At 43.7% G+C, this 17,845-nt stretch overlaps 1 protein-coding gene and 1 pseudogene across 1 annotated transcript; both read left to right on the top strand.

The window, feature by feature from the left end:
- Positions 1-415: 415 nt before the first annotated feature.
- On the top strand, positions 416-1,226 carry LOC146722185 (uncharacterized; annotated as a pseudogene).
- Positions 1,227-1,849: 623 nt separating this feature from the next.
- LOC114929510 (uncharacterized) lies at positions 1,850-17,460 on the top strand. The gene is given in 6 exon segments (XM_085485266.1): positions 1,850-1,958; positions 2,544-2,684; positions 4,777-5,016; positions 15,365-16,316; positions 16,318-16,664; positions 17,336-17,460. Coding segments are annotated over 6 exon segments (1,914 nt in total).
- The last annotated feature ends 385 nt before the right edge of the window (positions 17,461-17,845 follow it).

The raw sequence follows: 17,845 nt of genomic DNA on the forward strand, positions 1-17,845 counted from the left end.
GGGAACAGAGCTGTCATTTGGTTCCACCGGGTCCAGTTTGTATGGCTGCCCTGCAACACCCTGGTTGTAATTCCCCGCAATAACCCCTTCGTTAACCCCCTGCCCAACACCAGTCAGCGGACTTGACACAAACCAAAATCCCCCTCCATGAGATGGTGCAGGAGGAGAACTCGATGTCCGGCTGTTGTACGCCGGTCCCCCTCGAGATCGCCTCCCCAGCGAAACATTGTCCCCGTAATAGCGGACCTTCCGTTCGTGGGCGTCCCAAAGGGATCGCTCCCCTACGACCGTGGTCACCCAAAAAGGCCCCTTGGGGACCACGAAAAACTATAGGTAATAATTGCCAGTCAGTAATAAATAAAACATTTTCTGCCGTTTGTAATGATAAGTTAATATTAATATGTGTGATACTTCCATGAATAGTGACATTGTTTCTAATGAAATTTCTGCTGCTTTTGAGAAGGATCCGATACCTAATAATCATTGCCAGTCAATAATAAATAAAACATTTCCTATTATTTGTAATAATTCAAATAATGAAGTTAATATAGGTGATATTTCTGGGAATGATGACATTGTTTTTGATGAAACTTGTGCTGATGACACTAGCACGTTTCAAAATGTTCAAGTTCATAATAATAACGACAATCAACATGAAAATTTAAACTTAAATGCAACTAATGCAGTCAATAACAAAAACAAGTCTATTTGTATATGTGACAATGAAGAATGTACACACACAGAGAAAACAGACATTAATTCTTCAAATGAGTTACAATTATGTCATGTTTCAACACCTCCTACAAATAAAAAGAAAAACTGGATTTTTAACGCAGGCGGGAGTTACTTTGAAGACAATGTCACCACGAAAATGTATCATGTATTCAATCCATCGAAAAATTACAGCACAACTGTGCAAAGTTAAAAAGAAATTGCATAATGAAAGAAATTCTTTAAAACAATTAAAAACTATGTCAGATAATACTTTTCACTGCATTGAAACAAAACTAAATGAAGTTACTAAACATTTTATTCAGTCGCAATTACGTAATGTAGATCGTCCTGTTTTTGGAAGACGATGGACAGAAGAAGATAAAGCTTTTGCTTTATCAATTTATAAGAGAAGTCCTCGTGTTTACAAATACCTGTCGACATATTTTCAGTTGCCATCCTCGCGCACTTTAAAGTATATTGTTATAGCCCGAAAGGCTATAATTACAAGTTAACGGATATAAAATCCGCGTGGAGACCGCTGATGCAGCCGGAAACCGCGAAGACGCAAGCTAAGAGCTTCATCTTTCGAACAGCTCTTAGCTCAAAATCTAGCCGCGTATGCAAAAGCTATGCACCAATCGGGTGCCTGTCGCCAGGCACCCCTTCCAAATGAAATAACGAAAAACCGAGTTCACGTAAGAACTTGGGAGTGAACAGAGAGCGAGTTGAATTAGACCAACCTACCGAGACACATCGAGGATAACTCCCGACTCGTAATCAGACGAGTCGTTAATTAGCTAAAGTCAGAATAAATCTAGAGTCGCGTCAAACGAACGAAAAAGAGAAACGAAGTTACCAGAGGTTTTTTAAATAACCATACGCCGAGTCTTGTTAAGATTATATATACCAATATACATATATATACATATATATATATATTGAATAAAGAAGTAATTCTACATTAAACAAGACTAAAATCTACGGAGAAACCCCGACGATTCAGAAGTCCACTTCCTAATCCGGCAACATCCCTTCTGTGTCTCACGCGAGGCACAACAATATGTTATCAAAAATTCCTTTTGATACTGATATAAATAAACTTCTTTTGGAACAGCTAAAAATAAAAGCAAATGAAATGCACGAATTGGATCGCTATTGCGCATTAGTTTTTGATGAAATTTCATTAAGCTCGGGTTTTCATTATGAAGCACATAAACAACAAATTTCTGGTTTTGAAGACTTGGGTGAGTTAGGTCAAACTTCTAGAGCAGCAAATCATGCTCTTATTTTAATGATTCGTGGTCTGCGAAAATCGTGGAAACAAGTAATAGCGTATTATTTTACAAGTGGTACAATCTCGAGCAACAACCTAAAATATATCATAACAAATGTTATTATGCAATTACAAGGGATTGGACTAAAAGTTAAAACAACTGTTTGCGATCAAGGTTCAACTCAAAGAAAAGCTTTATCTGCATTGTGCACAGAAAATAAAACAGATCCAACTTGTTACACGTTTACCGTTAATTCTGAAACTATAGTAACTATTTACGACGTGCCTCATTTATTAAAATGCACTCGAAACGCCTTACTCCGTTGTAAAATTAAATTTGCAGACAATAAAATAGCTAAATTTAAATACATTAAAAATGCTTTTGATGTTGAACAAGATTTTCCTTTTAAACTCCTTTACAAATTAAAGAAACAGGTTTTTAATTTTCAAGACTTTTGTTAAGATGAGGGTAAAAACTGCAGCACGTCAATAAGTCATACTGTTGCTGCAGCTATTCATTCTTTTAGCGTCTCTAATGTTAACGGATTGTTTCCAGTTGAATCAATACAAACGGCAGAATTTGCAGAACTTATAGATAATCTTTTCGACTCCTTAAATGGTTCTACAATTAATCCAGATGACGGCAAGCAGTACAGATGTTGTTTGCAAGACGATTCACCTCACTTTCAGTTATACAGTAAATTACTCTCAGAAATAACTAACTGGAAATTATTTGATTTGAATATTGAAAAAGATGTCACAAATCAATATCATTTTATAAAAGGTTGGACGATAACAATCCGCTCGGTGATGTATTTGTGGCATCAATTAAAAACTCTCGGTTTTAAATATTTAAATATGAGGAATCTAAATCAAGATGCGGTAGAAAATCTGTTTTGCCAAATTCGTCAACATGGAATTGCAAATTCTAATCCCACCTGTCATCAATTTGTAGCAGCCTTAAAATCTGTAATATTAAATAATCTTGTTGCACCGGTCTCCAAATCTGCCAATTGTGAAAACGATAACTGTGAAAATTTGAACAATTTTCGAAAGTTTTTAGATAATTGTAATGACTTTAACGAAAACGAAACTGAATTATTAGAGAATAACGACTATAACACTCTTCAATGGACTGATTTAGAAGAATTGAACACGGATGCGTCTCAAGCTCTTTCTTACGTGACGGGTTATCTTGTAAAAAAACTAAAACTTCCCGATGCAAATTGTTCAAAATGTCAAATTGATTTGTTTTGTACACAACAAGAACAGCATCATGTATATACAGTTTTTAAGGAATATTCCGAAAAAGATTCATTAACGTATCCAAGCGATAAAATGATTACATTAATACAAAATGTACACAATAGATTACTTCACTTTTTTTTGTGATGAAAACGGATATAAATCAAACTTAGAATTGACTTTTAAACATATTTTTTAACTACAACAGCAAATTTTGTAGTACTCATCGGTGTGGCAATATAATTGTAAAAAATAGTTTGCAATTTTTAATACATAAGTATGTTAAAGACAAGAATAAGATGAAATCGGTGCAATTAACTTCGAGCCATTACAAAAAAACTAAGCAATTTAAATCGTTATGATGTATGTTTCATTCTTTGTTTAGTATTTTATTTACTTGCATTTTTAGTTTCTTTTTAATATGCTTGGTTTACAAAGACTTAGTTCAATATCAGTTTTCTTTTTCAAAGTTTTATTATATGTGTTATTATTTATAATACTATTTTATTATCACAAGTAATTCTATCTCTTAATTAATAAGTGTTTTATTTTATTATCATAATTTTAATTTTACGTATTAAAATGTATCAGTATTGTTTTACGTTTGGAGATGAAACGAATAATTGTTTTGTTTAATTTTAGTTTATTTTTAATTTTTGATGATTGTATTTATAATTTTTAATATTTACAATATCAAATATTTTTGTAAATTTTCGTTTATCTCAGTTTGTTTTATTTTTTATAAAACGATGTATAAAATATCTTTATGAAAAAATGTAAAAAAGGTGTATTACTGCTTTTTCAGCGTTCTTGTTCAAAATCAATAATTATGCTAATTTACTTCTGTTTTTTGAAATTAAAATGTTTTAAATAAAAGTATATTTTCTGCAACATTAATAAATTTGTTCTTTTTTGTATATTTTCCATATTCATTTATTGTAGAAAATAACACTATATATATGCGTGTGAAAAGCTGTATTTCGTAAACTACATATGCGCGCATTCATCTATAATACATGTTACGTATCATATAATTCATGTATGATACACGTAAGGGGCTATCGTTTATGCGATTATGCAAGTTTGTTTGGATAGGCCCTAACATGTATTTAGATTACGCGCGCATATGTAGTTTACGGAACGGAGCCATAATAGAAAATCTGTAGTACCAGTGCCAGGCCACTAGAATCGCGTCGTTCGCATGTTTCCATCGTTTAACACGGAGCTTGCGCTTTTCTTTATATATGTTCTTTGGGCTACATGAAGTTAATTCATATTTAAACCAATCTCGTTCACTTCCATCTGTACATATTTTAAAGGGTATACAATAAGGTCAAAAATTCGAGCCCAAAAGTATCGCCAAATAAAAAAATTTAAACAAAATTTACATGAAGATAAATTTACAGAAGAGGAAGAAAAATATGATACATATAATGAAGCAAATTATAATGGTGCAGCATCAGAAGGTATTAATCATGTAAATGTCGAAACAAATGTATATATATACATAGCAGTGAGAAAGTATTTTATTATTTCGAATATAGATCATATGGAAAATACAAACGTAGGAGCAGTAGAAGATTTGAATGATTCTAATACAAGTAATTCGGAAACTCACACTGTACATGAAGAAATTGATAATAATAATAGCGATCAATCATTATCATCATTATCAATTTCTGATCAGAGTGACGAGTATAATAATGATAATACAAGTGATGAAGAAATCGATGAAATATGCAAACTACGATCGTGGGCTATTGAATGCAGGATTCCATTCGTACATTGCAACCGTCTCTCCGTCCTCTCTCGTCAAACTAAGAGAGAGAGTGCGAGAGAGACTGCTGCGCAACCTCGTCGTGCCGCTCTCCGTTCTCTCGATACTTGCTCGGTATCACTGATTGCTCGGTATCGTATCCTTTTGGGCGCCAGGTGCGGTCAGGCCGCACCACTCAACAATGTCTCAACTAATAATCAGCGGCCATGACGGCTCGGCCTCGGTAGCTCGGTATCAACAGGGGGTAGAGTGTCGTGGTTCTTTCCGTAAGGAGATTCGGAATCGCAGTCCCGGAGAGAGAGAGGAAGTCTCGATATTAATTGTACTCAGAAATAGGATAAAATAAGAATATATTTTCAATTAATAGTATATAAGTGGTGTGAATCAAAATAGCTATAATTTTATTATCGAGCCGTTGGGAGATCGCTGGGTGTTATCGAAATCTCTAATTATCGTTACTCTCCTCCCTTTGTATCCGGCTCGGAATCGAAGGGATCATATACCAATCCAGCGTAACTTATTCTCAAATTTCGTTAATTAATGACTCGATACAATGCTACAAATATAATATACTACGATATGACTGCTCGACTCGTTTCGGTGCCCCTCGGAGAGGCGAAGAAGGCAAAGATTTACGCAATAACTTAATGACGCGGAAATCGACGTGAGTCCCGTGAGTCTCTCAACTAATTCTCGGTACTAAATTATCTACAGCATAATTGCTCGGCATCGTTATATTTCCCTAATGACTCACGGGTCTCTGCCGAATCCGCGCTTACCGGACGATCGAGGAGGTGGCCTTACAGTATTTCGCCGTCGCAGTTGGCTGTAGTGGGTCGTTGTCCCTGAGTGTGCTCGCAGGACACCGGCTTGCCGAACAGTGATTTCCTTTCGGGCCGGCGGGACCTCGGAAGGTACGCTGGTGGGGAGGGGGAAAGACAATGCGCGCCACCCCGGCCCGGTTGCCAGGTTTCGCGGCAGCGTTGCGCCCCGCGCCGGACCCGGAATCGACCCTCGTATCGACTCCGGTGTCTCGCGGCTGGTCGCGGACTCCCGCCGCCAAATTCAAATCCCAGCCCTCGGGAGCGACGATGCAGCAGGTCCATTTTCGGCGGTCCCGTCCACACCTCGTATGGCCGTATGCTGATGTTCCAAACGACCTTTCTTGGCTGAGGGAAGTCGTCCCGGGGTGATCAATCCCGTTAGATCTCCGCGTTTCTCTCGAGGCGTGGTGGCGGGCCCCTCAGGGGCATCATCCTTGTCGGGGGATGTAGGCGCCTTTTACTCCCTGCTCTGGACTGCTCCTGTTCGTCCCATCGAGGCTGTAACGAGTTTCTCTGCAGTATCGCTTCCTTATTTTCTCGGTACCGCGTATATGTTATTGTTCGTAATACTCACCGGGCCGGTCGCTCAGTCTCCGCTCCTCCCCTTTCGAGGTCGTTCCTCCGTCGTCTGTCCAGGTCCTCTTTTCCCTAAAACAATGGCCGTTCGCCTGGCCTACCACCTCGATCCCGATATAGAGTGCGGGCGAGCTAGCGAAAAGGTCGCTGCTCACCCGCACGAGACACAAAATAATACAGCGCTCTCAGACGCTTCCCGGCCGGGCGCGTCCGCCCTTGTGACGGGCTCAAAAAGACCACGTCACAACTCCCCCCTTCCTGGGGAGGACCGAGAAGGTCTTGGACATCGACCCACATCGATGACCACCCACTCGATCACTGCCTCAACTCAAACTTTTCTCTCGCCATGACCTCCACCCACGAGGTCCCGAATTCTGCCGACAGTCATGATTAGGTTCCACCTTCCCGCGATATCTTAAGGGAGTCTCGCCTCCCGAGACCACAACTCCGAAGGTGTCGCTCCGGGATGGGACAGACAATAGGGTGTAATTAACGGGGTCTCACATGTCTTACTACGAAAGTCCGTTTATTGACCTCCTCAGGTACATTTCGTGTACGCCCTACGGGGTGTTCGTGGCCCCTCCTCGGTATCTGGTCTCCCATCTCCTCCTTTTCGGGCCGTACTGGCCAAGCAATAATAAAAGAACAAAAAAAAAACATCGGGGAGGAAGTCGGGGGGTCACCGAGAACGAAGAGAAAAAGGTGAGGGGCTCCCTAGGGGCGAAATAATAAAAAAAAATAAATAATAATAACAAAAAAAATTAATAGGGGTTGCCAGCCCCCACAAAAAAAAAACAAAACCCGTCATTCGGAGGGGCTATGGGTACGGGGTGGTACGGGGTCCCCCGTGTCTTCCGCTACGTTCCGGCGGTGGTCCCCGGCGTGGCCCCCTCTCGTCTTGCGAGGGGTTGTCTCTCTCGTATGTGGGCCCGCAGCGTGGGCAGGTCCTCACGGTGGTTCCCCGTTGTCCGCACCCGTAACAAAAATCCGCCCTCCGCGGCTGGGGGCAGGCGGCGTAGCGGTGGCGCCCTCCGCAATTCCAGCAACCCAGGGGTAACTGGTCCCTTATGGGCTGCTCGGCTTGGGATCTGGTGCGGGATGGCGTGCGTGTGTTTGTACTTGGCGGCGTGGGTGTCCGACCGCGGTTCCTCGGTGGCGAGAGCGTTCCGGGGCGAGGCGGCGACGTCGCAGCATCGACGGTTTCCCGGGCCGTACGGGACCAACGCAACACAAAATAGGTCTGGGTCGCCCGGTTCGTCCTCGCCGGCACTACCCGCACGGTTTGTCCGACGTCCCTCATCGGGGGACGCACACGGACCTCTCCGTCGGCCGCTGACAATGCCGTCTGGCTCTCCGCCTCCCTCGTTGCTGGGAAATCGCGAACGACCGCGCCCCGCGTGGTGCTGACGAGGCGTCGGACTGTCTCCGCGGTGTCCGCCATATCCGCCCATATCTCCGGGTAGTGCTCGTCTACCTGGAGGACGAGATCGGCATATCTCCCCCAGAACCCTCTCCATTCCTCCTCTGCCGGATTCATCTCCGCTACTCGGGAGGGTTTTCCTGTGATTCTCTCGGTATCCTAGTCAGGATCGGGGGAATAGTAGGGTTTTAGATATTGTATGTGGCTTTTACCGGCGGTTGACCCATCTAGACGAGTCAGCTCGTAAATTACGGAGGACAATTTCCTCCCGATTCGGAAGGGACCTTCGAATTTGGGTGCCAACTTTGCCGCGAAGTTATCGGCGGCCGACGAAAGGACGTGCCGCCTTCGCAAGACTAGTGCACCCGTACGAAAATTGCGAGTTCGACGCCTCATATTATAGTACGTCGCCTGTTTTTCCTGGGCCTCCTCTAAACGTTCGCCAACCCATTCCCGAATCAACTTCAGCCGCTCCATTCTATCCGACCAAACCGCGGGATCGGCTGCGTCGACCTGAGCCATCTCGTTACCTCGGTCTCGCAGCCTCCCTCTCGGTATCAACTCTCGGCCCAGATTCAGGAATGCCGGCGAAGTTCCCAGGGAGGAATGCTCCGCGGTATTATATGCAAACCGGAAGTCCGCAATATTCCGGTCCCAATCCCTATGATCCCTATCTATGTAAGCGACTATCATTGTTTTTAAAACCCTATTCACCCTTTCTACGGGGTTCGCCTGAGGGTGGTATGGAGGGGTGGTATCGTGCCGTATCCCGTTTTCGCGGGCGAATTCCTCTATCTCCCTATTCACGAACTCGGTACCGTTGTCCGTCAGTAAACATTTAAGCGTGCCCCAACGCGAAATAACTAGGTCTACTAAAGATTCCCTAATTTTTGGACCTGTCGCGGATCGGAGAGTCTTACACTCTATCCACTTTGTGAATAAGTCCTGAATCACTAGTAGGTATTTGAAACCGGACTTACTACGCGGTAAGGGTCCCATAATATCGGCGGCAACCACCGTCCATGGAGCTTCCGCTATTCGCCTACCCATGAGTCCCGCAGGACAGGCCTGCTCGACTTTTGTCAGTTGACACGTGCCGCATTTCTTAACATAACCTACTACATCTCGGAACATTCGCGGCCAGTAGTATGAGACCGCTAAACGCTGATACGTCTTTTCGATACCTAAGTGTCCGGATTGAGGGGCGTCGTGGGCCTCGCGTAACGCCTCCCTTCGCGACTCACTCGGTAGCACTAATTTCCATCGGTTCAGGTCTTCTACTATGTCCGAAACGACCGGCTTAGATCTTAGAAAATACAATTGGGCGTCTATTATTCGCCATTGATTGTAGCGATCCGGATCGCTCGCGACCTGTTTGAATCGATGTTTATACCATTTATCCGTGCTCTCGGGATCGGGATCTTCTCCTATCGCGTCCGCGGCCGCAACTACAGTTTCATCGCTCTCGACTTCCCCCTCGTAGCTTCTCGATAAAGCGTCTGGTACGTGGTGTAAGGCCCCCTTTCTATGAATAATTTCGTAGTCGTATTCCAATAACTCGAGGGCCCACCTGGCTAATCTGCCCGTGGGATTCCTCAAGTTATGGAGCCACCTCAAACTACTATGATCTGTTATTACGGTGAATTTATATCCCTCCAAATAGGGGCGGAATTTCTTAATGGACCACACCACGGCCAGACACTCCTGCTCGGTAACGGTGTATTTTTTCTCGGGGTCCGTCAGAGCGCGACTCGCGAACGCGATCACTCTCTCCCCCCCTCAAAATTTTGCGTCAGCACGGAACCCAAACCTACCGAACTCGCGTCGGTTTGGAGTACGAAGGGTCTCTCAAAATCCGGGCATGCTAATACAGGTGCCGTGGTTAAATGCTCTTTTACGATTTGTACCGCGCGCGATTGCTCTTCCCCCCACTCCCATCGCTTGTTCTTCTTTAGCAGTCTAGTGAGGGGCTCGGTAACGGTAGCTAAGCGCGGTATGAATCGTCTATACCACGAGGCCATGCCTAAAAACCGTCGTAGCTGTTTAATATTTCTCGGTATCGGAAACTCTATCACTGGTTGAGTCTTATCCGGGTCGACTGTAAGCCCTTCATTCTGTACGATAAATCCGAGATACTTTACTTGTGCTTGACAAAATTCGCATTTTTCCGGGTTTATCGTTAACCCGGCGGACGATATTCTAACCATGACCCTCCTAAGCCACGCCAAATGTTCCTCGAACGTCGGCGTCGCGATAATAATGTCGTCTAAATAGGCGAATGCGAAAGGCTCCATTTCCGGTCCTATTAATTTATCTAGCAGCCGTTGAAATGTGGCCGGGGCTCCCGTGAGCCCGTACGGCATCCGCGTAAAATGAAAAAGTCCCTTGCCGGCTACGCTGAAGGCTGTTATTTCACGGCTCTCCTCAGCCAAGGGTATTTGAAAATACGCCTGACTGAGGTCCAAAGTGGAGATGTATTTCGCGGCTCTTAACTTGTCGAGGATAGCGTTTATGTTCGGGAGGGGATACGCGTCCTTCTTCGAGATCTCATTAACCTTCCGGAAATCTAAACAGAACCTATACTTTCCGGAAGGTTTCTTCACCATCACTATTGGATTGGACCATTCACTAAAAGAGGGTTCGATTATTCCGCTCGTTAGCATTTTATCAACTTCCTCGCGCACGGCGTCTTGTATTTTCGGGGATACAACGTAACACCGTTGTTTGATCGGTTTCTGTGCCCCGACGTCAATACGGTGTTCTGTCAGGGTGGTTACCCCCGGGTTATCGTTTGGAACTATCACCGCTTCTTTCAATACGCTCTCTATCTGTGCGCGTTGGGAGGAGTTAAGCTCGGGTAGCCCGCTACAGGCGTGTTCGGACGGCTCGGTAGCATTAAAACGGTACCTATGTGAGGGACTTCGCGAGAAGAACCACTCGGATTTGGCTAGATCTAACCCTATTCCAAACTTGCACAAAAAATCCATCCCTAGGATGCACGAAACTGCCAAATTGGGTAATAATCCCACGAAAAGGGTGTGTTCTATGCCGCCTAACTTGAGTGGTACCTCGCTAACCTCGTCTATTTTCGCCACTTGGCCATTCGCCGTCCGGATTTTTCCGCCTCGGTATCGCGATATTGGTAATCTGAGAGATCGCACGAGCTTAATTCCCTCAGTCCCTATCAGCGTTCTACTCGAGCCTGAGTCGACAAGAGCCCTCAATGGTCGTCCTTTTATATATACTTCGAAATATTGCAACGGGGGAAATTCGGTATCGTCTAAGGTCACGTATGATTCTATACTCCCGGTGCCTGTAATCTCTCGAGTCCGTTCCTTTTGAGCCGATAGGACCCGATCTACCGACTCTCTCCCTCGTTTCCCGCGCAATTTGGACACGTTCGCGTCGTGTGCTGTTTCTTTCCGCACCGATAACAATGCAGATTCCGCGTCTGCGTACATTCTCGCGATCGGTGTCCCTTTTGTCCACAATTCCAACATTTCATGTCGGCTAATCGGCTATTCGCGGTGGGTGAGGAGGGTGTCGGGTCCGTACCCGCGTTATTCACGGCGGCCACCGGAGGCCTCTTCGACTCGGTAGCTTTCCCCCTCTTCTTGGGCGCGGTCGCGGGGACTGCGGCCGCGGCGACCGTTTTCGGGTGTCTAGGTGATCGCGATGCTCCCCTATACGCGAGTTCCGGAAAAATAGACCGCGTTGATGTCGGCTGTCTATCTAGATCGTAACATTCCTCGATCTGCGACGCGAGGGTTTCTAATGACCGAAAATCATAAATTTCGTTACGCCTCACAGCTATACGCAACCTCGGTATCATGTTTCTATGCGCGTAATTTAGCTGTTCGTTTAGCTGCCATGGGGGGTCTAATCGTTCGAACAAGGCCTGCATGCAGGTTATATAATCGGCGACGGGTTCGTCTTCCCTCTGCTTGCGTCGCATTATCTCGTCCCGCAAGGTGAATTGGAAGTTCGGGCATCCAAATCGCGCACGCCACGCGGCCTCGAATTGCCCCCAAGTACGCCAAAGATGTTGATTCAGACGAAACCAATGGGCCGCGGTGCCCGATAAAAAGAACGGCAGACATTTAAATATTTCGTCGTCATCTAGGGGAATTAATTGCCGCCCCTGCTCTATACGAATGAGGAAGGCCTCCGCCTCCCCGTCGCGCGCCCCGGAAAAATTTAAATTCCACTTTCGCATTACGTTATACGCGTCCACGGCGAAATTCGGTTTTACGCGAGGGCGATACGGCTCGGGATTTCTCCGCGGCTCCGGGTGCGTCTCTGTTGGCTCTGGGGGATGCACCCTGATTCGCGGTTTCGAGGGCCACGCTAGGGCTTCGCCCCCAACAGCACCTTCCTCGGTATCCGACTCCTCGTCTGACGCTTCCGATATTTCAGGGGTCGGCATATGCTCTCGCCCTATTAATTGCGCGGCCTCGCATCTCAATAATCGAGCCCTAAGGGTGGGGAGGATCCCTTTGACGGACAGCTTTCTCTCCGCGAGGGCACACCTCACCTCCTCCTTTGATAACTTTCGAATCCACCGAAATTGTTCTTTTGTCGACATTTCGTTTTATGGTTAGTGACGGTGTGAGGGAAGTGAGATCTCGAAGGGGAAGATAGATAGTACGCGGACCGTGACCGGATTGACTAAACGTACGCTCCCTCCCTCTACTGTCTCGCCAACTAACTCTTTCTCGGTATCTTTGTGAGCGTTGCCTAAATTAGACACCGTCAATCCTCGATTACGCCGCTTGGTCACGATACCCCTCCGCCTAGAACCCGAAAATATGTCGCGAACGATATTCTATAAATTCCTAGTTAATAGGAAAGTCACTTATAGGCGTGAATATTCGGCGCGAATATCTCTTGAGGAGATAAAGAAGGGGCGAGAAGAAGAAAGAAGGAGAAGAAAAAAAAATTTCTATTCTTATTCCGAATTCGATAAACAGAAAGAAACTAACAAGTTCGCGAAAGGTAGCGTATGCGAGAAAGTGAGAGAGAAAAAAAAAATGTTCCTTTGTATACACGGACGTCTGTTACTGAGTCGAGTCTCGCTAAGGAATTTCGGGAATTCGCGTAAACATCTATTCACCAATATTCGTTCTTAGCTCTCGGTATCTTGACAATAATATCTGAGGACGCGATAATCCTTCAAGAACAATACGTGTTTACCCGCTTTTAGATTCGACTCGACGAGTGGTAAATATTTCCGCGAAGAGATCGAAAGGAAGAAAGAAGAAGAGAAAAAAAAAATTTTGTCGCTCCTCAATATTATTCCCTATATTGGGACAAGAATATTTGCCGACTTTGTATCACACGAAAAACTCGGTATCAATCAGGTGCCTATAATTCACTCGATATATCAAAGAAAGTCGTAAAAGGCGTATGAGCGCGCTACCTTTGTAATACGATACTACGCGGTCGGGTTTACGATGCCGCGCGCGACAAAGAAACGTGTCGGTGGTCGCTCTCTGTCATACGCGTAGCGCTCCTCCTTACACGTGCACTTAACGCGATGGCACCTCAAATTCGGGTCTCCCTCGTTGTGACGGGAAGTCTCGAGATATCGAGACAAGCACAATGGGAACAATCTTAATAACGCGGGAACAATAATAATTGGGGACAAAGTAATACAAATGCATGCAATAAACAAAAGTCATCGACTGTATTAAGTCAAATAATACTCGGAGAATCTCCGACGGAGATCCCCGGCTCGGGCGAGACTCAAGTCAGCGCCCGATAGACAAAGAAAAAGGAAAGAAAAACAAAAGAGAAGTATTTCTCTTACCCTACTGTCTCTCCGTTACCCGAAACGACACGTATTATCCTTTATTAATTATCCTCTCTTTCGAGAGGCCCCACGTTGGGCGCCAAATTTGCGACCGTCTCTCCGTCCTCTCTCGTCAAACTAAGAGAGAGAGTGCGAGAGAGACTGCTGCGCAACCTCGTCGTGCCGCTCTCCGTTCTCTCGATACTTGCTCGGTATCACTGATTGCTCGGTATCGTATCCTTTTGGGCGCCAGGTGCGGTCAGGCCGCACCACTCAACAATGTCTCAACTAATAATCAGCGGCCACGACGGCTCGGCCTCGGTAGCTCGGTATCAACAGGGGGTAGAGTGTCGTGGTTCTTTCCGTAAGGAGATTCGGAATCGCAGTCCCGGAGAGAGAGAGGAAGTCTCGATATTGATTGTACTCAGAAATAGGATAAAATAAGAATATATTTTCAATTAATAGTATATAAGTGGTGTGAATCAAAATAGCTATAATTTTATTATCGAGCCGTTGGGAGATCGCTGGGTGTTATCGAAATCTCTAATTATCGTTACTCTCCTCCCTTTGTATCCGGCTCGGAATCGAAGGGATCATATACCAATCCAGCGTAACTTATTCTCAAATTTCGTTAATTAATGACTCGATACAATGCTACAAATATAATATACTACGATATGACTGTCGACTCGTTTCGGTGCCCCTCAGAGAGGCGAAGAAGGCAAAGATTTACGCAATAACTTAATGACGCGGAAATCGACGTGAGTCCCGTGAGTCTCTCAACTAATTCTCGGTACTAAATTATCTACAGCATAATTGCTCGGTATCGTTATATTTCCCTAATGACTCACGGGTCTCTGCCGAATCCGCGCTTACCGGACGATCGAGGAGGTGGCCTTACAGTATTTCGCCGTCGCAGTTGGCTGTAGTGGGTCGTTGTCCCTGAGTGTGCTCGCAGGACACCGGCTTGCCGAACAGTGATTTCCTTTCGGGCCGGCGGGACCTCGGAAGGTACGCTGGTGGGGAGGGGGAAGACAATGCGCGCCACCCCGGCCCGGTTGCCAGGTTTCGCGGCAGCGTTGCGCCCCGCGCCGGACCCGGAATCGACCCTCGTATCGACTCCGGTGTCTCGCGGCTGGTCGCGGACTCCCGCCGCCAAATTCAAATCCCAGCCCTCGGGAGCGACGATGCAGCAGGTCCATTTTCGGCGGTCCCGTCCACACCTCGTATGGCCGTATGCTGATGTTCCAAACGACCTTTCTTGGCTGAGGGAAGTCGTCCCGGGGTGATCAATCCCGTTAGATCTCCGCGTTTCTCTCGAGGCGTGGTGGCGGGCCCCTCAGGGGCATCATCCTTGTCGGGGGATGTAGGCGCCTTTTACTCTCTGCTCTGGACTGCTCCTGTTCGTCCCATCGAGGCTGTAACGAGTTTCTCTGCAGTATCGCTTCCTTATTTTCTCGGTACCGCGTATATGTTATTGTTCGTAATACTCACCGGGCCGGTCGCTCAGTCTCCGCTCCTCCCCTTTCGAGGTCGTTCCTCCGTCGTCTGTCCAGGTCCTCTTTTCCCTAAAACAATGGCCGTTCGCCTGGCCTACCACCTCGATCCCGATATAGAGTGCGGGCGAGCTAGCGAAAAGGTCGCTGCTCACCCGCACGAGACACAAAATAATACAGCGCTCTCAGACGCTTCCCGGCTGGGCGCGTCCGCCCTTGTGACGGGCTCAAAAAGACCACGTCACAACATATGGATAAATTGCTCAAAATCCTTCAACCAAGACTTTTGCCTACATTACCAAGATCATCGACAACGTTTTTTAAAAGCAATACTTCATATTATGAAATACACAAAATGGAAGACTACAATAACATTACAAATGGAGAATATTCGTATTTTGGTATCGAACAAGGATTGCAATTTTGCATCAATTCGGAAATCCATCCTAACAATAGTACTATGGAATTACAAGTCAATATTGATGGAATAAAATTATTTAAATCGAGTACAAAATCTATGTGGCCTATTCTAATTAAAATACATTTCAAGCCGGATATTTATAAGCCTTTCGTAGCTGCTGCTTATGTGGGAAATAGCAAACCAAAATCAGTCAATTTGTTTTTGAAGGATTTCATTGCTGAGGTCAATATCCTGCAAAATAGAGGCATAGTTATTAATAACAAATATTATAATATAAATATAAAGTGTTTTATCTGTGACACCGGTCACAACGCAAAATATGGTTGCGAACGATGTCTGGTACAACGTCAAACTCATCATAAAATTGCCACATATTTAGACATTAATTCTTCTAAAAGAACCGATGAAAGTTTCCGAAATTTTTCACATGTGGAACATCATACAGCAGCATCACCTTTAATATACATACAGCCGTCAGTGAACATGGTCAATGATTTTCTTCTCGACTCGATGCATTTGTGTTATCTAGGAGTCATGAAACGTTTAATTGATGCTTGGATGATATTTGATTTTAAAACGCATCTTAGTAGCAGTCAGAAGAGGATATTATCAAGCCGAATGGAGGAAATAAGATTTCAACAGCCCGACGAATTCCATCGAAAGATTAGAGGTATTGAGCACCATGCTAGATTTAAAGCCATGGATTATCGTTTCATCTTGTTATTCTGCGGACCTATTAAATTAAAAGACATTTTAGATAATTACAAATATAAACATTTTATTACTTCATGTAGCTTGTCGAATGTTATCGATGGAAAATGCAGTTGAATATACAAATTATATAGAAAAATTACTTACCAAGTTTATTGTTCTAGCAGAAAAACTTTATGGTCCACAATTTGTAGGTTTAAATGTCCATAACTTAATGCATATTTCAGATGATGTAAGAAATATGCAGTGCGGGTTGAGTTCGATAAGCGCGTTTCCATTTGAAACTTATTTAGGGCAATTAAAAACTATTATAAGATCACCTCATAATATTATGGCGCAACTGGCTCGAAGGCTACATGAAGTTAATTCATATTTAAACCAATCATGTTCACTTCCATCTGTACATATTTTAAAAGGTATACAATATTTTTAAATATGATTTGAAATGTTATTCAATATAAAGACGTAAAAATTTATAAAAAAAAATAGTTACGAGACTACCAAAAAGAAAAGGTACAGAGGAAGGGATAACAAGCAAAACACTAAAGATATTATTAATTCCTGGTAATAAAAGAAGAGCTTAGAGTTGTAATAAATAAATACCTCAAGTTAGGATACTGTCCGAATAGCTGAAAAACGTCTATGATTATATTTATACCAAAGATGAATAAGCCAAAAAAGGCAGTGAATATAGGTCAATCAATATTTTGCCAACAATAGAAAAAGTTTTAGAGTTAGTGGTAAAGAAGCAAATTGAAGCTTATGTGGAGGCTAATAATTTCATAACAGAGCACCAATCAAGATTCAGAAAACATCACTCATGTGAGGCAGCAATACAAATCATTATGGATGAATGGAATATCTTAATTAGTGAAGGTAGAATTGTAGGGGTAATATTTGGATGGATCTCAAACAAGCGTTTGAGACTAGAGACAGGGACAGATTGCTAACTAGATTGGAAACTAAAGAATATAAAATATATAAAAATGTTTAAGAAAAATAGATCAATTTACGAGAATGTAGTAAGTAAAGTCTTAAATGGAGGTTCAATAAATAACGTTGCAAAAATTTTTGACATTGATTATAGTACCCTATCGGAAGAAACAAAGAAGGCCCGTTCTGTTAAGCTTCGTAGACAGAGACAGATTGCTAAAGGAAATGAATCAGTATGGTCTAAAAAATATAGTGTGGAATGGTTTAAATCATACTTGAAGAATAGAACGCAACATGTCTGTTTCAATGGTGAATGGTCTGACATGATCGTAACAGAGTATGGTGTACCGCAGAAATCGATACTGGATTCATTGCTATTCAATATATATATATATATATATATATTAACGATATTGTAAATGTGGGTGGAGATGAATGCAGTATTAAAATGTATGCGGACGACATTTTAATATATGTAGATAAAACGAGCAGCAAAAAATTAGAGAGAAAATTGAATGAAGCGTTTGCAATCGTCGAAAAATGGATAATTGTTAAGAAAAATTAAAAATGAATGCGGAAAAAACAATATTTATGATAGTTAGAAATGTAAGAAAAGAACTAAAGGGAAATATTAAATTGAGATGCATAGATGGAATAAAAATTG

Source organism: Nylanderia fulva, unplaced genomic scaffold (assembly GCF_048542155.1).
Source record: "Nylanderia fulva isolate GAGA-0341 unplaced genomic scaffold, ASM4854215v1 Scaffold355, whole genome shotgun sequence".
NCBI lineage: Eukaryota > Metazoa > Arthropoda > Insecta > Hymenoptera > Formicidae > Nylanderia > Nylanderia fulva.